Source organism: Erithacus rubecula (assembly GCF_903797595.1).
Source record: "Erithacus rubecula genome assembly, chromosome: 16".
Lineage (NCBI taxonomy): Eukaryota > Metazoa > Chordata > Aves > Passeriformes > Muscicapidae > Erithacus > Erithacus rubecula.
Window position 1 is genome coordinate 9,824,651 of NC_136668.1, and position 23,645 is coordinate 9,848,295.

At 40.1% G+C, this 23,645-nt stretch overlaps 1 protein-coding gene across 1 annotated transcript in view; it reads left to right on the forward strand.

The window, feature by feature from the left end:
* SPOCK1 (SPARC (osteonectin), cwcv and kazal like domains proteoglycan 1) overlaps window positions 1-23,645 on the forward strand; it is a 271,106-nt gene that overhangs the window by 193,533 nt on the left and 53,928 nt on the right. Inside the window, exon 6 of the mRNA XM_079320207.1 lies at window positions 18,489-18,603. Coding sequence (XP_079176333.1) covers window positions 18,489-18,603 — 115 coding nt within the window. The remainder of the gene's footprint in view (window positions 1-18,488; window positions 18,604-23,645) is intronic.

The following is a 23,645-nucleotide window of genomic DNA, read 5'->3' on the forward strand; positions in this document are numbered from 1 at the left end:
CTGCTTGCTAGAAATTCCAATTCTAAAGTCTCTGTGTTTAACATTCTCAACAGAGATATGTCAGAGGCATCTGCCACCCAGGCAGTGATTGCTGCAACAAACTGTGTGAAGTTTGAAGATATTTACAGATGAGAGTGTAGCCAATTTAAATTGCAGGGAGACTGAAATGAAAAGCTCTTTCAGCTGCTGTGCTGCCCTAGGCTGGGGTAGGGGCTGGTTTGAGCTGGGCACCAAACCTGGAACCCTCTGATGATGCACATCATGACCAACTCCTGCTGGAGTTGGTATCAAAAGTTTTTCAGTTAAAAAAATAAACAGTAGCAAATGACTGGTCAAAGCTTCTGTGAGGGATAGAAAAGGAATGCTGGCCTGTATGAAGAACTCTATTTTCAGATCTGAAATCTGTCATCATAAAGCTTATGTAGAAGGGTTAGTGCCAGAAGTATGTTTTATTACTTAAATCCATCTCACACAAGCAACACTGAGCAAGGAAAACCCTTTTGAGTTATATAACTCTTTGATGGGATGCCTTAAGGTCTTTCTTTTGAAGCCAGTAAATTCTAGACCAGTAATTTAAAGACTGCACTTTTCCTTAAATCTAAAAGCATGTTCTAAATCCTGTTGTACTTGGTTTGAGCACTTGCCTGATAGGCCTGATCCCATATTTCCAGAGTGGCATCACCTGCAGGCATCAGACTTGCATTTTGACACACATCTTGCATTCTGTGAGGGAACTCTCCCAGGTGATGACATTGGGAGGCAAAGAATGTCACCAGCCAGGTGTGAAATGGGGTGAACAGGAAACAGAGGGAAGATTGGGCTCCTGCAGGAGGCACCTCCATGTGTGCTGGCCTTAAACCTTCAGGCAGAGCACGTTCAGTGTTCTGACCTGCTGGAATTGTCAGTGTGGCTAATCCACCAGACTTTAACCAGCTGCTCTTGCCAGACCCTGGAATTCCCACCATCTGTGCATCAGAGCTGGAGTGGGACTCTGCACCCATCCACAAGGCACAAGCAACATTTTAGGGTTTTCACATGCATGTTTTGCTTGGTTTAGATGGGATATCAGTGCTTTTGCTAAAGCTGTTGTGTAGATGCTGGTGCTTAACAAAGGGGTCAGGTGAGGACACTTCAGTCTTCAGAGATGTTTGTGTACTTCCTTTGCAGCAGTAATTTTACTTACAGGAGGACTGAATCCAGTCTTGCAGCTCTAAGTGTTCCTGGTGATGCCAGAGGATATGGGCTGCAGGCTGAGGGCAGTTAACTGTTATGTTTTCACTTAGCTGTTTCTTTGGACCATGTAGTGCCTATAAAAATAAAAAGAAGCTGTTCCTTGGGAAATGAAAATAGGAAATAAGGCAGGTAAAGATTAATTCAGGGGGCATTTATGGACCAAGAATGCTCTGAGCTTATGTGGTCATACACAGAGTTTTTGCTGTCAAAAACAATGAAATACTTGATAAATATTAGATTGGTAAAAGATATAAATCAATGGCTGCAACAAGAGGTTAGGATTAAGACTACCTGAATATGATCTGCAGTAAATAGCTTCCATCTGGCTAAAAGCATCAAAAATATAGAAACAGGAGATGATCTCTTGCCATTATTCAGTTAGCTCTGTGCAATTAGCAGGAAAGGCAGTCAGGATTTTTGGGGCACAAGGGCCATTGGTTGGAGCCATAAACTGAGACTCCCAAAAGTGCCCAGTGCACCACTATGAAGGTAATGCTGTGATCCCACAGGTATTTGCCATAGATTTGCTCATTGATGGTGAAATATAGGTTGATAAGTTTGTTAGGTTTTTAGTCAGCTTTGTCAGATCACTGCAGTGATAGAGTATGAGTGATACAGGGGTTTAGATGAGGCAATAGCTGTAAATCAGGAGTGAAGGTGAAAAACTCATAGATTTACAGGTGAGTGTGAATTATATTTCTACTGTGGCGATAAATTTGGCATTATTATCTAAATTTCAGCTCTTTTTGTTTGTTCATTCCATTAGCACAGTTTTCAGAATTAAATCATAACTGCTAAATAGTAGGAGGTCATTTTGAGCAACATCCAGGCTGATCTGTGGATAAAGAAAAGTAATTGTATTGGCTGGAAAAGTCATGTGAGAAGAATTCTTCATGTATGTCTGTGTGGAACAACCCCACAGGCTGAAGTAACACAGTATTTGAATAATGGTCAGCTGTAGTTTCCTGGTATTTCAAGCTTAAGTGTCATTCATTCTGGTTTTCTATTAGTTTAACTTGGAGAATTTTTTTTTCTGTAAATAGACACTTGCTGTAAAGTTGTGGGGTTTTTCTTCTTTTTGTAACTAATCTAAAAATTTACTCTAAATCTAGATTTTGTCATTGTTTCCATTTTTTTAATGGGAAGCCTTTTTAATTAGTGTTTTTCTTTTGATGTGTTTTCTTGAACTTTTCCATGTTATCTGTGTGAGTGGGCCCACAGCACAGAATGTGAAAGCTTGGAGTAAGTCTTGTGACTTTCAAAGCCCTGAAGTTTATAAACTTTAGTGAAGTGACTTAGAAGAAAGCTTTCTTCATTACCCATGGTCATCTCCACAGTGGTGTGATCTCCACAGTGAAATCCAGTTCATCAGTATCTAAACTGTCACCCTCTAATTCTTCTTCAGAGAACACATTGCAACTTCAGCATTATATCTTGCAGTTTACCAGTAAATTGAGTGACCCACTTGCAGTTACCTTTGGAAGAGAATCTGAGATGCAAGCTGGCACTGGAACTCCAACACTTTCTTCCCTTGGGCAGAAATCCTCAAGACTAAGCATACACTGTGCTTTAAGGGTGGCAGATCACTCTGTGGGATTTATTGCTTTCTTAATATGCTCAAGTATCTGTCATTGTAGGAGCTGAGAGCACTGTGGGGTTTCCTGTTCATTGTTCTTCTCTGGCTTCCTTGTTTTACAATTTTATCTTTGTGTTGTATGCTGGGTTTGGGAGAGAATCAGTTGCCCCCTAAGTCTGGTATGCTCCACAGCTTCTCTTTCCTTCCTATCAACAGTAATTTCCTACTTCTGCTCAGCTCCAGGATGCCACTTTTACACATCTAAAAGGCTGGTCCTTGGACTTTCCTGACAGGCTCTTTTGGATGCATGGTTTAAATTTTCAGTTTCACCTCTGCTTGCATGATTTTGAGACAGTGAAGAGAAAGGAAAGGTCTTTTCCTATTCCTCCTTGCCTCTAATCAGGTGTGACTCTTGATTTTGGGTTTGCTTTTCTCTCCTTATTTTGAACATAGATCTGTATCTGTAAATGAGTCTGTCCAGGCCCTGCCCCAGCCTCCTCAGAGCTGCACTAAACAGCCAGCCATTTCTCTCAGTGTTAAAAATTACCAAAAAATTGTCTCCACTTCCACCCCAATCTCTATTTCCATTTCATCTCAGGGCACAGGATGCTTGGCCATAAGACCAAAACATTTTTTAATACAGGTTTTATATTTAATAGCCAAATGCTTCCTTCTTACTGAGCATCATCTTCGCTGTGGGAGCAGGTTGAAAACTGTGGGATGAGCTGAGCAGTCCTGCATCATTACACAGAGGATATGCTGTGGATATAAAAAGCAGCAATGAATGCAGGGAAAGTATTTTCCTTAGCATATCCAGGAGGCCAGGAAGGAAAGGCAGTTTTATAATTCATGTTGGGTGCCCTTGCCACTGATTGTGAATTTAGTCTTGATCTTGGCAAATCAGTCACACTTAAAGAGTGACAAGGAAATGTAGCACTGGTGACAGCCTGTATTGTGAATATTTTTGAGGTCTTGGCTAAAGCACAGTTCTAGCCCAAAATATAGGCTCAAGGCCTTGCTAGACAGGCACTCTTGTCAGGGGCAATCGTGACAATCTAATCTTTCTTAAATTAAATGTTTTTTTCTATGGAGAGAGTTTGCAAATCCATCACGTCCCCTCAGTTCCCAGCCTGGGCATTGCTCGGGGATGGATTTCCTTGGTGATCCCGTGCACAGGGCTGCAGCTGCCTTCTGCACACTTCTGTGCTCCTTCAGCATCACTCTGACAGCACAGCTCACCCATTCTCATCTCATCTTTAAACCAAATGATCCTGATCATGTCTCCTCCTCAGAACCTTGATGAGGGGAGCCCTCCCTGCTGAGGTGAGACAGCTGAGAGAGCAGGAGGATGTGTAGGAGCAATGAGGCTTTCACCCATCTGGCTGTCCAGGCTGTGGTGTGAGTGGGAAGGGACTGACACCTTTCCTGAAGGATGGAGGCCAGTTCTCACTGACTTGTTAAATGCCTCCCCATGGAAGTAAGGGCTCAAAGCCCCTACCAGGCTCTCCAGGGCAAATGAGTGGGTGCTGCAAAGATGAACTCTACAGCCATTAAGTGATTGATTTAAAGCAACACAGCAGCAGTTTATTTCACATGTTCTTCTCATAGCACCTTCAGCTAGTGTATCAAATTCTGTCAATCAAAATATTTACATTATTGTCAACATTTTAATAATTAATTCTTCAATATGTGTATTTATGCATCCTATTGATTGTGAACAGCTAAAATAGGTCAATTTATGCTTCTATCTTCAGCAATGTTCACCTATCAAAATACTCGGTCTCCATAATGTTCAAGAGAAAAATATCACTGCTAAAATGGCAAGTGAAGCTTCAAATGCTGAAATTGGCCCTTCTGGCACCAGTGCAAAGACAAGGAAAGACAAGGAGTGCTATGAGAGAATGAGTCTGAAGTTTGGGAATCATGTAGAAACCCAGCCTGAGAATTAAGCATCTATTTCAGACATTAAATGTCTGTAGGTTGGGCAGATCAAACCTCCTTTGGGCACTTGTTATCAGTCATTGTGGGCATTAATTCTGAGCTGCAATCAGTTACCAGCTGGATTGGCCTCACTTTCCTTGGTTCTTTGGGAAGTTGGACCCTTTCCAAACCCAGGTGAGAAAGGCAAGTCTGTGTGTCTGTCAAAGGCACTTTGCAGTGCTTGGCCAATGCTGCCTGTAGGACTCAATTTTCCAGCCTCTCCTGTGAGCAGGTGTTAATGCTGAGCTTGGAGTTGCAGTTGTGAAAGCAGGGTTTGGGCAAAGATGCCTCAAGTCCTTCCATTTCAAAAGTGGCATCCTCTGGACTGTTTGGGTACTGTGGCAGAGGAAACACACAGATTTTCTTCTACTGCAAGAGGTAATTTTGAGACTCAGGATGGAAGAACTCAAGAAACCGATTCCAAAAATGTATCAGTCATCTCTGACTTTGACTTTGGTGAGGCTTCAGTAGGAATTTGAAATACTGTCACAATCTGCAAGAGAGGTGATGAATTGTCATTTAGAAATGTAATTTCTGAGTTCTATTTAAGTACATTCAGAAATGCTGCAGACCTGTGAGGAGGGGAAAAAGGAAGGTTTTGTCTGGAACATCACAAGCAGCTTCGAGCTCAGCCATTTGGAACAAATGGAACATTCACATAAATGGGGGATAAATGCATGTACCAATAAATGAGTGGCTAACTGGTCAACAAAATGTACAGGACTAGACATGAGAGCATTGCTGTGTTATTCTAGGAAATAGCTCTTTCAAAGGGAGTTTAAATAAATCTCTTGCTGACGAAAGCAGTTCAAATATCAATGGTGTATAACTGGCTGTTTGATACTGTGTGAAAAATACTCATTTATTATCTAGCCAGATCTTTTGGTTTTTGAACTGTTTATATTTTAGAAAATAAAAAATCTTAGTCTAATGGGCTGAATCTCCTTCAAAAGGGTAAATGCATTTTTCCAGTGTTTTTCATGGACTTCTGAAGCACTAGAATATGACTTCAAACTGCAGTTTCACTTAGCCTTCTATGGGGGTAAACTTTAGCAGCAACATTCTTGTATTTTTTTTTGTTTTTTGCTCAGTAGTGTAATATTACACAGAAGCAGGAATAGATGGCATTTTCCAGTGCCAAAGGGTCTACTAATATTTATGAAGTCATTGTGTTTGTCATGGCAGGAAAACATTTTTGATCTTCTGGAGCCTTAAAGTTCTTTGGGAGATAACATCTAAGTTTTGCTAATAAGCTTCACTCATTCTTGATGAATTTATCTGGCAAATAAAAAGATTTATGCCACAAACCTCATCTGCCCTTTGGCCATCTGGAGACAGGGAATATATTAGCCCTAATATTTAGTAATTTTGCTGATGTCCAGACTATGACCCACACTGCTGTTCTATTTTATGGTTTTCTTAAAGTAAAATTGTTGGATTTAAAGTTGGTATGTTAAATGGAGAAAAAGTGAGGAGTTTTGACCCATTTGTGTGGTTCATTAATGTGCATTAGCAGGAAGGAGTGGGAAAACTTTTACTTTTCTAAAACTCCTATTGCAATCCAGCTGTAAGGCTTAGGGGCAGATTGCACAGAATTTGTGGCTCATGGGCTTTTCCAACTTGAAATCCTTTGGTTCCAACCATTCTTTTTGCTAGGAGACAACAGTTTTATTAACAGTCCTAGGGCCATTCAATGCTGTGCTGAGTTAATGCAGGTACAAGTGTGAGACTTGCCAAGAACCATTTAGTAGTCTGAAAACCATGGGTTTGTAGAGAATGTTGACATGCTTGTTGGTTTATGTTTAAAGCAAGCAGTGGATTCTGACAGGGCATCTGTGGGCATCTGACAGGGTCTGAGCTCTTTGCTTGGTCAAGAGAGGTATTTAAGAAAAGCAAAGCTGCTTTATGAGACTTAATGTTCAGCAGCTGGGAAATAAACAAAAGTCTGAAAAGAAACTCTGTATTTGAGTGCAGGTTTAGTACTCTTATCTGGTTAATTGGGTGTTATCATCTCTCTGGATTTAAATAGCATTGCTCCCTTCAAACATCCCATTATATTTTCTGCTGGTGCAGAGCATTTGATATTTCCTGCCACAGGATTGGCTGCACTTGAGCAGTGCTGTGTATTTATACCTTTATACATCCATAGGACTTTGATGCTTTGTGGATGAAAAGAATCATATAAATGGTAATTTTATTGCATAATTGTCTTACTGAACATTTTTCAAAAGAATGTTTAGGAGGATAGATGTAGTGCATCAGACAATTAATCATTCTAGTCAATTAAACAACTTCGGGATTTTTTTAAGGATTAACAAGTATTTTCTGGTTTTTTTAGAACATGCAATTTTTCTCTCACAAAACCTACTTGAATACAAATGTTTATTCCTTACCTTGTATTGCATCAAGGTTGCATCTTCTCATTAGAAATGCCCACAAAGTTATACAGTTTTTTAAGAAATGTACTGCCCTAGCCTATGATAAGAGTAGTGTGTTAATTGTAAAGGGTTATATTCAGGAGATATGTATGCCATAGAATATTGCATTAGAATTACAAAAATGCTAAAGCTTTGGAGGAAGTTCTTCAAGTCTTTAGATTTCTTCCATGACCTTTTCTTCTGCTCCCTTAGGGACAGATGCCAAAGCTATTCAGACAGTCTCACTTTTGAACTCACTGGAGTAGCAAAGCTGAAATAAAACGTGTTGTAAACTAGAATTTTGTGTTTCTTATTATGCGCTTCATTAAACTAGAGGGGTTTTTTTGCATGATCATTTGTCATCTCCATGTCAGCTTTCTTGAAAAACATGTCGAATTAACAGGACATGTTTAATGCATTGCTGACAGAAAGGTTAATGAGAATTCAGAAGGCAGCAAGAAGGAAAATAATACATAGATGAAAACTACATGGAAGCAAAGTAAGTCGTAATTTGGCTTGTCTTAAACAGTGGTAGTTACTTATTCTTCAGTGAATGAAATTAAAAATGTGTTGAACAATTCCCTCCTTTGGTGATACCCAGTGCTCTCTGTCAGTTCATAGTGCAGAAGACCTAGAAGGTGGGTGCCCACTAGTTGAATTATTTTGAGATGTTTGAGATGAGTCAGCCTGCATGCTTGGAAGGGGAAAAGATTTCTGCATTTGCTTGTATGAGACTGCATAGGATCATGGTCTCATGGCTGAGAATGGCAGAAGGAAAGGTGGAAATGGAGGCCAGTATCTTGGTCACATCCTGGTGAGAGTAGGTGCTGGTTTATGGCTGCTGCTGTCTCCTTGTTTACCCAGCCCAGTTACTCAGAGGACTGGGAAGGGCATGGGACAGGGAAGCCTTTGGCTCCCTTGCCCTTAACCCTGACACCTCCAGAACCTGCATTTTTATATGGCTTGTGGAAAATTCCCAGAAGTTCCCATGCCTGTCCCTGAAGCTGCAACAATTTTCACTGAAGGGGATGATCAAAGCATAGAACAAAGTTTGAATATCTCTGTCCTTGAGCTGCCTGAGGCTGGCGACCTGCCCCGTGCCAAGGATGCTTTTGGGCAAGAGCACGCCCTTCGGAAGGAAGGAAGCAATAAGTGAGGATTGCAGCTACAGTATTTGTTCTTTTTGGGAAAGCTACCAATCTTGATGATGGTAATCACAGGTCTGCTTTTCTAACTTGATTAGAATCACAGTTGTGACTGCCAAATCAAACAAATTGGCATGTGATGGTCGGAGCTTACAAACCCATCAATTACATACACTCGTGCATTAAGGACAACCTGATTGCTGCTGGTGTTAGTTCCACTTGCCTGTTGTACATTTGGTGTGTAAAACCAGTGCTATTTTTAAAATCCCTCTTTCTGCAGTCAAGGTCAAAACAGGAGAAAACTGTTCTTTTCATGGTGAGTCATCTAATACAGTTCAAGCACTGAAAGTTGTGTTCTTGACAGGAAGAGGAAACAAGAACATCTTAGAGCTTATTGTGCTAACTTGCTCATTATACAAGCATAAATACAAATATCATTTGCAGTAATTTCGTTACCTTGCTTGTTCCAAACTCCATGCCTGCATTCAATTAACCCGTAAAATTCCTTATTCCAGTATTTCAGTGATGTGATATAATGGTTGTAAAAAAAAGTGGAGGGATTAGCTGCTCTTGGCTAGCTGGCTTGTAAGGCACATTAATTTCATCATTTTTTCCCCTAATGCATGGGCTCGAGAGGGACCAATACCTGAGGTGCTTCAAAGTTGTGGTCTTAAATGGTCCCTGACTTTCCTGAGAGGTTTCAGGCTTGTAGCATAGGAGAAAGACTGGTTTTTTGGGTTTTGGGGTTTTTTTTTTAGATTCAGAATTCATATTTTGGGCTTTTCCTAGCAGACAGCTTATTTGAACCATTTGAAACATCAAAGGAGGTGTTCTTGGCTTGGGTACATCTTTAATTTAAAGCAGATTTATTAAAGGCCAAAACAGGATAATACTGCAAAAGGATTATCTGTGGTTACTTGATTTCTGAGCAAACAGACTAATTCTGCTTTCTTTGTATGGATGTCTTTCACAGCAAGCCCATTCAGCATGCATTGAACTAGGCCTGGGGTTTGTTTTTTCCAATTTTTTTTTTTTTTAGTTTCTTGTTTCTATTGTGTTCTTTAGAAATCAGAAACGTTGCTGAAAGCTTTAACTTCAAAGCTTAAGCCTGCTTACTCTGCCTTGGTTGCTATGCTCCAAAAGGCATTCCTAAAGCTTCTTTGCTAGTAACTGTCAAATGTTTTGTTTCAGCGCTTCTCTTAACATTGGAGATTCAGTTTGGCTTTTGTTTTGATTACAAAATAAAAATTCTGAGAAGTCAATTAAAAAGCAGACTGCCACTCTTAGGACTTCAGTCTTGTTGCTAGTCTGAAAGCAACCAGATCAGGGGTACTGCAGGATGTTGAATATTTTATATTTGTACTTACACTTCAGACTTGCCTTGTCTGTAATCAACAGACAAAATCTCTCTGAGACCTGGAAGTTTGCTGGGTACTGTGCATTTCATACATCTATAACAAGGAATTACCACTGCTGGGGCCACATCATGGTCAGTGAAATTGGGGCAAACCTACTGTGAACTAGTTCATCTAATAGATGTAATGGATAGGATGGGATAACTGTTCCAGAAAGGAGGATTGGCTTCCTGAAATCTGTTATCAGGGAGTAAGGAGCTACTTGGAACAGAAAAACTCTGACTGGCTTTTACCTCTTGCATGCAAAGACAAAGTTTGATTAGAAAAAGATGACATTTGAAAACCAAGCATGCATGCTGGCAAACCTGATGTTTCCAGTTTTGCAGAGGGACTCAGGACTTGATGGTATGATTGGCCTTTGACTGGCAGCACCAGTGAACTCCTGAGTTTGCTGCTTACTGCACCACCAAGTTGTCAAACAAGCCAGGGTGCTCTTTTACTCTATCTCCATCCTTTTCCCCCACTGTTATCTATAAAAAGTGCAGTGAGTTCTAAAAGTACTTGCTAGTGCAGGATGTACAAGCTGCAGAGCCCAGAGTACAGCACTTGGTCTGATCTTTGCTCTCTGTCTCTCCTGAAACCCCCCAGACCTTTGTCCACATGGATTATGGGATGTTTCCAGCTACTTCCTCCTTCTCCCCAATAATTTTCTAACATTGGCCCTGGAAAGCACAAAACTTTGTGACCACAAAATCATAGAATTATTTGGGTTGTAAAGGAATTTAAAGAGCATCTTGTTCCAGCCCTTCCATGGGTGGGGACACACCTGTCACTAAGACCAGAGCATCCAACTTGGTCTTGAACTGGGGTCTGCAAAACAACACTCCTGTTACTCAATATTTGTGGCAAGGTTGCTAGAGAAGAAACAGGCAGCATAGAACAAATTCAAAACTAATTCACCAACATTTCAAGAGGGGAAGCTGGTGTAGTAGCAACTTTTCTTCGGCTTTGATTTGTAAACTTAAATACATCAGAGAGAGAGTTGATCATATCCTGATATTATATCAGGATTTATCTGGACTTTTCCTGATATTTAGTCTGTACAGCTATAAGTGATCAGAGTCCCATCTCCAATCACATCCTCTTGGGCATCAGACATCCCTAAAGTAACTGCAAATATAATACTAAATACTGGCAATTACTGATGGATAAGGAGGGCTGATAGATTTTTGGGATGCTAAGGCTCTGCCATCATACCAATTGCATTAGAGCCTTCAGGGAGCATGCCTACCCTTTATAGTGGTCACCAGCTGCTGCTTTTGGTCCAGGTATGGACAGATGGGTATAGGAATGACTGTAGATGGAGCATTGCCTCATCTGAAATCTAGATTGGTGTAGTCACCTGGCGTAACTAAATTGCTGTGTTTATAATGTGATTGACTGGGTGGAGACCCTGTGCTCAGGGATCTGAATGTCTGGTGTTCCTTCCCTCTGCCATATGCAGGTGGTTGTTTAGCTGGTAACAGGAGCATCAGTGTGTGCACAGAGCCACAGATCATTACCTCTTGATTATGTTCACGTTATCTGATGTGTTGTCTCCATGAGAGAAATTAAATTGCCTTTAGTAATTTGAAGCAAGTAAAAATGACAAATCATGGTTCTCGTGTGATCAGTAAATGGCTGCAGAATGAGAATGAGAATGCATCTCAATTACATGGCAAGTACATTTCAAGCAGCATCGATCACTCCAAATCTCCAATTGTTTTTCTGTGATTTTCTTTACTTTTAATCTAAGATGGCTTTGGTCTATTAAAAGGGGAAAAAAAATGTAGCTTCGTTCCACTTTGAATAGTGCTATTAGCTTATGAACTCTCAGCTCATGATTATGAGGAGTTAGAATAGGGAATAATTTCACAGAGACAAAAGCAGTGCAATATAAATCTAGAAATGAAAGAAAACAAGTGCAGTAGGAAAGTGATTTTTAAAGTCCATGTCTTGAGATACTGGCTGTACTGGAAAGCAAAAACTCCCAAATGAGGGAATGCTCATCATCAGTGACATGTCATGCAGGGAGACTGCAGAGTAGACATTTACCAACAGCAAAAGCTTTTGTGACTGAATACAGAGTATAGAATATGGGATTGGGTGACTGTGCATCATCTCCTCAGCACCTCAACTCTGAATTTGTGCACAAGAACCAGGTGGTACAGCCAAGAGTGTGAGCATGACCTTGGTACTCAAAAATGGTCACCACAATCAAAGTGCCATAGCCTTTGCATGGTATGTAACAGGAGGAGGATGGGAGGAGAGCAGGGTCATTTGCAGCTGAAAGCCAGGCTGGTGCTTTGTGTTAAATCTCAGTGAGAAGGGAGGATGGGTGTCTTTATTTATATAAGGGACCAAAGTGCTTTGTCTTCATTTCCCATTTAACTCAGCATGGTCTCATCAGCCAGTGAAGGAAGAGATGAAATCAGCATTGCACAAATACTTCAACTTATTAATTGATTCTTCTATCAGGTTTCAGCTCTGTTTGGTCTTTCTTCTCCAGTAAGGACTCACATTTCTTACATGATAAACCAACTGAGATATGCCCACACACATCCCTTGACCTAGATGTTTCCAGAGCTGGCATCTAAATTACTTGTAAAAACAAGTTCAATTTCTTTATGATGCAGTAGATTTTGGTGCCAGGAACTATTTTCTTGCCTGTTCACACAATGGGGAACCATTTGTTTTCATTGTCACATTGCATTAATAAATGGTCCCTTGAATGTCCTTCATCTGCACATCCAGTATTGTGACCTTAAATGCCATATCATCTAGCTCATGAAATCAACTGTATTTTTTAAAATTTTCTGCTTCACATTGAGCTGATTGCCACTTGTTTCTTGGGGCAACGTGTTTTGTATTAATACAGAATTTTGTGCTTCAGTGGTCTGTCCAGAAATCCCCAAATTAGCTGATTCTGCTCTGTAAGGAGAGTTTGCAGCAAGATAAGTACACAACCATTTGCTTAGTTTGCAGCCCTGCCAGTCAAAGACTGAGATGGTTCAACATGCCTCCAAGCAGTCATCCTACCAACTCTTCAACCATCAGTCACTTTGGAAAACGTGATTTTGGTTCTTTTCTCTTCTTTTAATCAAGTCTTTAATGTTTACCTTATGAATTTTTTTTTTTTTTTTTATTTATCAAGTCATGGACTCTACTTAGGAGCAGAGCTGACCCTCTACAGAGCAATCAAGCTCTGTGTTTTCTAAAATCACTCTTTGTCTTTAGCTGATGAAAAGAATGAGCTCCTTCTGTTCTCCTCCTCCTGAGAAGTTGAAGGCTATTTTTAGAGAGGTGTGTACAGTTCTAATTATAATGGAGAACCACAAAGTATGCAATTAATGCATGATTGCTGCCAATTGCAACTCAGCTTGTTCTTTCTGAAGCCCAAGAATCAATTGTTTCTTCTTGGAATATGAACTTCATATGATGTGACTGCCTAACTTATCCTGATACTTAAAGATTGCTGGGGTCTCATGCTTTCCTTCTGGTAATTTTACTCAGAGGGCAAAGTCCTGCAGCTCTCCCTCATTAGAGCTGCAGGATTGCAGAGGGCAGAGCTGTGCAGTGTGTACCAATTTCTGGAACTTTGCTGTGTGAGACCTTCTGGTGTTACTGCATTTGGCTGCATAAATCTTTTCAGCCCATTTAATATCAGTGGCTTGGAACCTGGGTCTCTTCTTGACCCTCCACCTGGAAGCTGTTCTCTTTTTCTAGCAGGTTATGAACCACCAGCCTATCAGATAACTGTGCAGTGAGAGACATTCTCAAATATTTGTTGTTTACCTGAGGTATAATAAGGTCCTTCATGTCACCCCTTGCAGAGAGAGGATTTTCTGAGCCCATCAGCTATAACATCTGCTTCAAAGCTAGAGTTAGCACACATTATAAAGAGGCTTTAATATGTATTTACACAATAGATTGGTTGTGTTAATTAGAGTTTATTCCACCACTGGTATGCATGCATAACTCCCATTAATATCAACACCAACTATGTATTCTCATAAGGAGAACATAGCTCCTAATTAGAGCTCCAGGATTTTAAGATATCTTTGTACAGCTTTTATTGCAAAGATTAAGTGCTGTGTGCTCGCCTGGTAGCTATTTTAACAGGGAAAAAATTGTGGGTTTTCATTATAATTATTTTTTTCCCCAGCCTCCCTTTTATTTTTGTTGCAGTAGCACGAGCCAGTCCAATCCTGGAGCAGTGCATGAGCAGGGGGCCTGGCAGTGTGAGCAGAAGGGTGCCCAGAGAAATGAAATTACTGCTCCAGCTACCAACAGTGCTGGTGTGGCCATGGAACAGCCATTAATGGCACAGAAAGGCTGCCCAAGGTCAGTCCTTGGGGACAGAGCCCCCTGCAGCACTGTGCCCAGGGCAGCCTGTCCCCTTCCCAGCACCAGGACAGTGCAGCTCTGCTTTGCAGACAGGGGAAGTGCCAAGGGACCACACAGCCCTGTCCTCAGCCCAAAATCTGACTCACCTCAAGACTTCACATTAGTGTCTGGTTTTCAATGAACACAAATGACTGCTGTCTCTCAATCCTTATTTCAGGATTTCAGGTTTTACAGAGCCTGAAAAGTCTGGAGAATTCCCACTAAAACTGAAGGCTTATGTCCAGCAGGATGCAATGAGAGTGCACCATCTCACATTTCTTTTGGGATTTATAGAAAAGATACTGAACCTTTTTTTGTTCTGGCAAGTTTTTTAAAAAAAACCCACACTTGATCTGTGTTCCAAATAATATATTTTTTTCCATCTGATGAAAACTGGAAGCAGAGGCTTCTGAAGAAAATAGTGATAACAGTCCCAGCTAAGGAAGCAATGGCAAACACTGCTGTAAAACCTGTAAACAAACAACCCCTCTCAAAGGGGTGTCTGAATTCCAATGGATTCTAATTATCTGCTAAGACAGATAGGTAGGAAACATACTACTGATACCAAGGAACTCTGGACTAAAAGTATATACATGCTATCATTTTAGGAAATTTTAGCTTCTGCTTGTGGCAGCCACTGGGTAGAAGATAAGGTACAAAATAATGAGCTTTTGATATTTGTATGTGTAGTTTCGAAGAGACATATTGTGAGTGAACAAAAGATGCACCATAAAGCAAACACTGCACTGAAATCATTCTTGGTGAAAATGTAAAAAGCTGTAGGATGCTAAAAATACAGTGTCTTCCAGGCAAGAACACTGTTCAACAGCAGGTTTAGAGGCACTGCCATTAATATGATGTAATATCTCAGGAGTTTAACACTTAATTAGTATGATATAAAATTTAACCTCCTGTTTCAGTGTTCACTCTTTCTCAAATGAGACTTCATACTTATCTTTGTCATGTATATTTCTGCTAATTCCTACATACCCTCCTGTTTCATTCACATTAAATTAATGATAGAAGCAACAAAAGTTTGGAACCTAATATTTCTGTGTTAGCATGACTGGAGCCTTCAGTTACAGATTTTTGGCTCGTGAATCAATCAGGATGATCCCTGTGAGTTCAGGATACTTTTACTCCATGATTTGATGCACTAAGACCAAAGGGGCTCAGAGAGCCTCCCCTGAGGGATCCCTGGGTGAAGTGCTCTGTCCTCACCCCTTTCCCTGGGGTTTGTTGTGGAGGCTGTGAGATTGCCCAGGATGCTGAGTGCTCTGTCTCTTCTCTGTGCCCGATGAACAGGAGCAATGCTGGGCACACAGAATGTCCCTGGTCCCCCAGGGCATCTGCAATTACATCTAAATACTCTGCTTTGCCACTGAAAGGTGCTGCCGGGGCTTGGATGTACTCCTGTACCTGGCTGCATTTTAAACAAATCCATGAGTTGTTTGTGTCAGGATGCAAAGCTCTTCACAGCATTAATGCACTGGGCTGTGCCAAGATATCCATGAAAACATTCAGTAGTCAAATATACACCCTTGCAGGAAAGATCACAGTAACTTATTTCACTGAATTGCTTACTTAGAGGTTAGATCAAAACCTGGCTGCCAGAAGTTGAAAGCCAGAATAAAGGCAGAGATACACTGTTTAATTGTATCATTAAAAAAAAAAAATAAATAAATCTAGATTCTCCTCTAGCAGGGACTGGAGGCTGTAGACTAACAGACAAGAATAAAATAGCTGGGAATAAATTTTATGTAGCTATTTTCTTTCTCCCTCAAATGTGAATGCTTATGCAAAACACATTGCTGTAGATTCACTGACAATAAAGAGGGAATCATTATACAAGTAGTGGATTCTCAGGGGAACACTTTAACCAAAACACACTCTGCAGCAATTTCCCACATCTTAGTTGAATAAATTAATTTATGAATTTTCCATGAATATGTTCAACCATTTCTCCCCTCATATACTTTATTGATCTCCATATACATTTAGCAACAAATAACAGAGCTGCTTTTCCATTTGCAGTAAAATAGTTTAAAGATGTTTATGTGGGCCTTGGGGTTCAGAGTAAACAAATGCAGTTCACACACCAGGGAGGCTGCAGAAAAATATAAAGCTTGCACGGCCCAGGGAGCTCCACTAGAGCACTCAGCAGAGAGTTGAGGCATATCCAATCATATCACTGGCAAAATGAGTCCCCTGAAATGAGAGGGACTGCCCCAGACTGTGGGGCTGCTCCCACTGAGCCTTGTGCACAATCACTGCAAGGAGCTTTGTGACTCATGTCTGCAAAATGCATAATGTCCCTTTAGTGTGAAAGACTGAGAGTTTTTCCAAGTACTGTGTATCATTTTATTGTCCATGGTCTGGAGAAAGCCAGCAGGCTCCTTAAAGGCTGTGGATCCAGTGGCAAAATAATCCAAAAAGTCATTATTGCTCTACAAGATATCCTCTGTGACCACTCTGCCTCTGAATATCACTTAGCAAGGCTCAGGCAAAGTCATTAAATCCAAAGTTGAGCTGCTCGTGTAGGTTATTACAGTAAGCACACCATCACATGCAAAGTAGGATATCTCCATGTTTTCGTTTAGGGAAGGAATAAAGAGTTACATACAGTGATTAGGTGTTGAAAAGTAATTATTATTATCCTAATTTAATATTTTAAATTATGGAGTTTTTGAGTCTTCCTCCCCAAACATCCCAAACAAGCATGGTGGGAATGTAATATGGTTAATCATGAGTGTGAATTTCCTCACATGTGACTGCAGCATTGTGATCTTCCAGCTGAGCTCTCCTCCTTGCCCTCAGATAATACAACACCTTTCAGCAGTTTCCCTTTTTTTTTGGTTTATGTTTAGCTTTTAGGTTCATTTTGGGTCATTTTTATCAGTTGTATGGAAAGCTGAGAAAAAACTTGCCTTGATGTTTCTAAATATAAAGTTCTTCCTTTCTTAACTGCACATAATAATGGGCTTGAAATAGGCTGGTGCCATCTTAAAGGTTGGTATTTGAAGTATAATTGCTAATGCTTAGATACATAATTTACATTTATTATATATAATAAAATATGTAAGTAATTGATGTTCTGTAAGGGATTAAATTATCAACTCCAGCTGCAGGAAGAAGATTTATGTCTGTGTTCTCAACAACACATTGACTATCAGAATATGCTACAGAGTCATTGCCTTCAAGACTGTACTTAGTGTTGTCCTTTCTCCTGTTCTCCTTTCCTTCTGATGTGCTCTCTCTTGTTTTTGTGCTCTGTACAAAGTGTATTTAAGGAGCAAACAGTTGAAAAATAAGTACATATATTCCCTTCAGTTTTGTGAGAAATTGGTGTAAAATGCAAACTAAGCTTGCACACTTGCATTTTCTAAATGAGAAGGGCAGGACATCCCAGAGAGCACGGAATCACCCTGATGCAATGAAGTTGAGGATGGTGGGGGGATAATGTCAACAGAACAGGACAGCATAATGGTCTCCTGCTAGATTAAAGCTTGGGCAAGATGAGCTCTTTTAACAAAAACAAACACAGGCAAAGCCAAGATACTTGCAGGAGGTGTTTATCTTGTAACAACATCCTGCTCTGTTCTCTTGGCTTCCTCTGTACCAGAATTAGAGAGCAGGATGCTGTGTGTTTCAGCAGTGCTGTTGCCCAGTGAGCTCCAGTTGCCCACTGCATCCTCCACAATAACACCATGGTCTCGGGCTCTGTGTCCTTCAGCTGCCTCAGAGCACATCATGTCCCACTGTGTAAACATGTTGGCCTGCTTTTCAATGAATCATAGAATTAATCTTCAATAAAACTCAGATCAAAGGGATTTTGCAGCCTAGCATTCCTGTTTTGCTTGGCAGGGGGCAATCCCTGCAGGGATGAAGTCCAGCCTGGGCACCATAGGCAACTCCTCTGTATCAAAATCCCTTGAATTCTGGTCTTGTAAAAGCAGTACTTGAAGAAGACAAAAAATGGAGCTGAATTTGGTTCATTAGATACCAAGCCAAAGAGAACCTTTGTGTTGCTGTTTTCTTTCAGGTCATTTTATTACTACATTAGTCCAGTGTCCAGCTGCTGGTGCTGCTGGGCACTGAATGGGGAAATGCCCGTGGGACAGTCACTGAAGAGAGGGCAGCTACACAGGACCAAAGTTCTTGGAGGAAAGTCACAGCTAAAAAGTAGGGAATGCAAACAACAAAGGCTAGGAATGGTCAGTTATAAAAGTATTTGCAGTAGAGACTGAAGTTTTGAAATCTGTCCAATGCCATTACTGATAACACAATTTCTCATTTAATGCACAGCTATTTTATATCTTGTCCTAATTAGTATTCCTGCTGTTTTCTGTGCTTCTAGTGCAAGATGGAGTTCCATGCCTGTACTTCTGGCAAAACCATCACAGCTCGATGTGAAGGGCCCTGCCCCTGCCTGCCAGGACCTGAAAGTTTAAAACACAAGATGGAGAAAACTGGTAAGTTGAGCTGTCAATGAAATCATGGCAGATAATTTGGCTCTTGCTATGTTCTTAGAAAAATGTAAGAAAGACTTTCTTTAATGAGCATATTTTCTATATAAGGCTTTCTGAGAAAGAGGTAAGGTACAACTAAGCATTTTCTAGACAGGTGGTGCTTTCAAACACCTTAACTGCTGCAAAACTAACTCCTACTTGAGAGAGTCTCATAGGAAAACTAAATTCTGGCTGATGAATCTCAATTTTTAAATGAAAATATTTCGGATGGAAATATTGAAGAATTGTAAAAGAAATAAAAGAAAATATAGTCCTTGACGGTTCATTATTTTGTGAGTTGAAAAAACAGTAGACTGTGTTAACTAAAAAGTTATTTAAAGTCACACGTGTATTGCATGTGATCGGAATTATCATTTTCATCTCTATTGTTATTTATGTTGCCATTAGAAGTCAAATATATATATATATTGACTAGACAGATGTGTCTGTGTTCATGTATAAATGTGTTTCAATAACAAAGTCATTGCCAACAATGAATGCTGTGTCAATGAATGCTGGAGTCTCAGGAGGAATGGCCTTTTCCCTGGCAGTCTCTGGTGAGTTCTCTCTGCAGGTCTGAAGTCCTGGTGAGCCCATTCACTCCCCCAGGTCTTTCCCAAGGAGGCAAGCACCACCTGAGTGACCTCATCCAAAGGGAATCAGAGGAACCTGACTGAAAGCAGCAGCAGGGGAAGTGTCACAGCCAGGTTCTGCCTAAGAGTTTCCTCCCTGCAATGAGAAAAGCCCTCTGGAAGGAAAAAGTTGATTTCCTGTGGCTGTTTCTTGGTACAAGTGCAGATGTTCTGGTGAGCTGGCACAGTGAGCATGAGCCTGGGTTTAGGCCTGGTTTTGAGTCTCAGGATTGCAGAAAGTTTAACTCACTGGCTGCTGCTGGGTTCCTGTATTGGGAGCTCACAAAGCCAGAGTGGTGATTAGGCTGGGTTTGCTCTGTCATGTTGAGTAGTGAAATGTGTTTATTTGTGTTGTACATCACATGGAGTATAACAAACTTGAAGCTTTAACAATGGTCTGTTGGACACAAAACGTTTGTGAACCTGTCCTCACTCTTTCTCCTCCCCACTGTGGGCATGTTCTACAGGTAGCAGGCACAGAAACAGAGAAAAAATATTTAAACAGCATTTCTGGTTAGCTCAGGCCCTGTCATGCCAACTGAAAACACTGATGATCCTTCCAGTGGTTCTCCTTGCACATATTGTATACTCTAGCACAGCACCAGTTTTCATATTAGGCATCCTTCTACTTTCCAGAACAAGTGTTACTCCAGCCTACAGTTTGAAAACTCAGGTTTAGTATCATTTTCTGAAAATTGCAGACATTCTTCTGCCCAGCTCTCAAACTTTGACCAAGTGTTGTAGATGGCAGTGTTCTGAAATCGATATATAACTGTACTATTGCTTTGTGTAGCTTGAATCTTTTGGTTACAGAATGCTCACTGATAAATTGCCTTATTCATATTTTCTATTTCTTGTAGTCCTTATCAGGCTACAAGAAATATTTCTTTTTGTCTGCCCTTTCTATTTCTTTGCCCTTATCAGAAAGAGTATCAGATTAATAAATCTTCAGTGACATTTCAAGCTTACAATTTCATTCACACAAGAGAAAAAAGATTCTAATAACCCTTATCTTGATAAATGCAATTTGACAGGGTATATGTATTCTAAAGCCCAGGCTTTTGTTTTGCCTGTCTCAAACTTTAACTCCAGCCAACAAAGCATTAATTTAATGAATTGTGTGATCTGCAGAGCAGCTTTCCTGAGGGCTTTTTTCAAGAGGCCAAACTTGAATTAGCAATGTTCCTGCCCTTGCCCTGGTGACAAAGATATTACTAACATTATGAAGAATTATTATTATTATTATTATTATTATTATTATTATTATTATTATTATTAACAACTGAAATGTCTACAAAAATTTTTTTAATTGAGAATCAAATAATCAATAACAAAGGTGTTTTATAACTTGCTTTTCTTCTGGATCTTTGAATGTGCATTTCAGTTAAAGACTTCCTTTATCTTCCTCAGTCTCCTTTCTTCAGACATTGTCTCTTCAGCTGACCCACTGAGTGCAATGGAGTCTGAAACTAAGTATTTCAAAGTTTGTTAGTCTTCTCACAAAGTGCTCCCAGGAGTTTCCATGAGAAAACATGAATTTTTTGCAGGTGCAATTTTAGCAGTATCTGAAGAGGGGTTTGGAATTGTGTGTATCTGCCCTTTGCAGCCAGCTTTCCATAGTGTATGAGAAAATTATCTAGTTGCTGACCACAAAAAAAAATTTCCAGAGTGCACTGCTTTCTTTTGTAAGTCTCCTTTTTCTGCTGAACAAGGAGTGTCAGCTGGCTTTGGAGAAATAAGCCCTGAGCAGTGGCTAAGGTGACACAGCAGTGCTGGGCTCACAGCTGGATTCAGTGACCTGAAAGGTTCAATCTAAACCATCTGATGAACCTGTGTGTGAGATGGGCAGGTGCATTCCTTGACAGGAGACTCCCAAAACCTGGCCATGACAGCACTCCAGTGATCTCCTATTCCTCAGATTGCCAAATCTGAGCTGAGAGCTTCTGACTAGAATGTTAGTTATGTGGTGTCTTAGTGCTTTCTCTAGTGTTCACACAAAATTATTTTATTTCCTCATATGCTACAATAATATCATTATTATTGCTGAATTCGCCTAAAAATCAGTAGTTTGATTTCTCACATTAAAATTCATGTGAAAAAGCTCTGCAGACCGTTGGGATTCATTTTTGCTCCATATTTAGTTGCCAGGTTTGTGAAGTGTAATGTTAAGTAGAAAATTATAGAGAGCTAAACCTCATGCCTTATGCAGACATGCCAGTGGAAAAATACTAAGGAAAATAACAGTGCAGGTGCTTCCAGCAAAATGGAAATGCAGCTCTTCAAGCTCACATATCAATGTTTTTACACTTATTACACAACAAGGTTGAACATATGTGCTTGTGAACTTCCAGTCTGAAGAAAGTTTGCATTAATCTTTACACATTCATTCAATCATATTCAAATATTATTCCATGATAAATTACTTTGAGAAATTAAAAATTTAAAGGAACATTTAATTTCCAAAGTAGTGCAATTCTAAATGTCATGACCTTTTTTTTATACGCTTGTGAACAAAATTGGCAGCAGCATCAAAGAAAAGCAATCTAAGTGTATGTGCTCAGAGGTAACAATGGACTGCAGTGTCTGAGTCTTGTTCCTTCCTCCTCCCTGAGCTCCTTCGAAAATATCCCAGCTTTGAGCATGAAAACGAAGACTAATAATCATGTTAAAAATTGGAATTCCTTTTACAGTGCTAACTGCTACTATGGAGACATTAATAAAATAGCACGAATGCAAGCAAAAGGAAACTACTCCAGAATTATTACCTTTAATGGCAAATAACAACAATAAAATCTTTCTACCATAAAGTTAAATCTTTGAGGAGATGGCAGGATCATGTTCTTCAGTTTCTTAAATGGAATTTTGAATCAGTGTCTGAGAGGCAGAAAACAGGTCTCTGTGAAGGTAGTAAAGGAAGATTTTGGAAAAGAACACAAGCCCTAATGCTTTTACTCTTTGCTGTTTTAGCCCCATTTAGATTCCTTTGATTTATCCAAACACTTGATATGCTTCATAATTCACAGCAGTATCCCAGCTTTACAATATGCTTCCATGATAGCTGCTGATTTTCAACTCACTACCCAGAGACAGAGGTTGAGCTGTAAACTGCCCTGAGGTTAGCTGCCCTTCCAGACTGTGTATGCCCTTTGATTTAATAATATAGAATGAATAAGCCTATACTTTTAACAAAAGAAAAGGACTAGAAACTGGCTCTAAATGACAGGAATTATTTAAGGCACAGAACCTTATCTGCTGGTGGTTGTCAGGTACCTGTTTACAATAGTAAGTAAAGTCCTCATCAAACAGAACTTATTTTTAGACCAAATGAAGCTTCCAAAAACCCACCATAAATAACTTCAGATAAGAAACAAATGGTTTCAGTTCTTGAGAACCTCCTGGCAAAGGGAGAGGTTCTTCCCTTGGATGTGCTGTTCATTCCATCAGCACAGTGCAGTGGCTTGGGTGTCTCTTGGCAGGTGTGAATTCGTGGTTGCAATAATGTGATTCTGTCAGCTTCCCCCAGTGCTGTGTGACTGCTGTTTGGTCTGTGTTAGTGGTGGGGTTGCTCAGGCAGGCTGGTGAATGTTTAACAGCCTGTCAGGGCTCTTTCTGACCATACCCTTTCTGTGCTTTGCAAGTGCTGTGCTCCCAACACACCAGACTTCATTTGTTGCCATTAGGGTTGCAGAGCCACTGGAGCATGAATGGATGCAGTAATTCAAAGCAGGTTTATCCCTGTCTCTGCATTGTGTGCTTTTGACCTTGCAGAAATGCCCAAGGAAACTTCTAAGGTAATTTTATTATCTTGATAAGGGGAATTATAAGGTCAATAGGCAGAAGGAAATATATTCAAATATGCCAAGTGTTGTTTAAATTTTTAAGGAGAACCAAGGGAACATTTTTAAGTTGCAGGAATAGTTCTTGGCAAGCTTGATCAAGAATCTACATTGTTTAGGGTATGAATTGTAGCATTTAACACCAGTCCTATTGGGTGTGATGGATGAGAAGGTCTAATGTTCCTTTCCTATATAAAAAGAGTTCTCAGTGCATGAAGTTCATTTGAAGAATCACAGATTTCTTTCCCAAATGAGTTGTATCACCTCTTGTGTCTGAATGACTGACAACTAAAAGAATTTAAAGTCTTGAAATCCACTTCCAGCAAATATTTCAGCTTCAAATTGCTGTTCTCAGGTTTTTATAACTGCAGAGTACATAATTTTAACGTTTATGAAGTATGAGTCATGAACATGGTTGATTTTAAATTGGTGCAGATTCGTCAGAAAATGTTTCTTTTTGTGGCTTTGGTTTTGATAAAAGGCAATTCCTGAGACTGAGTATCCAGGTAGATTTTGAAGTTACTTACTTGAGTCTCAA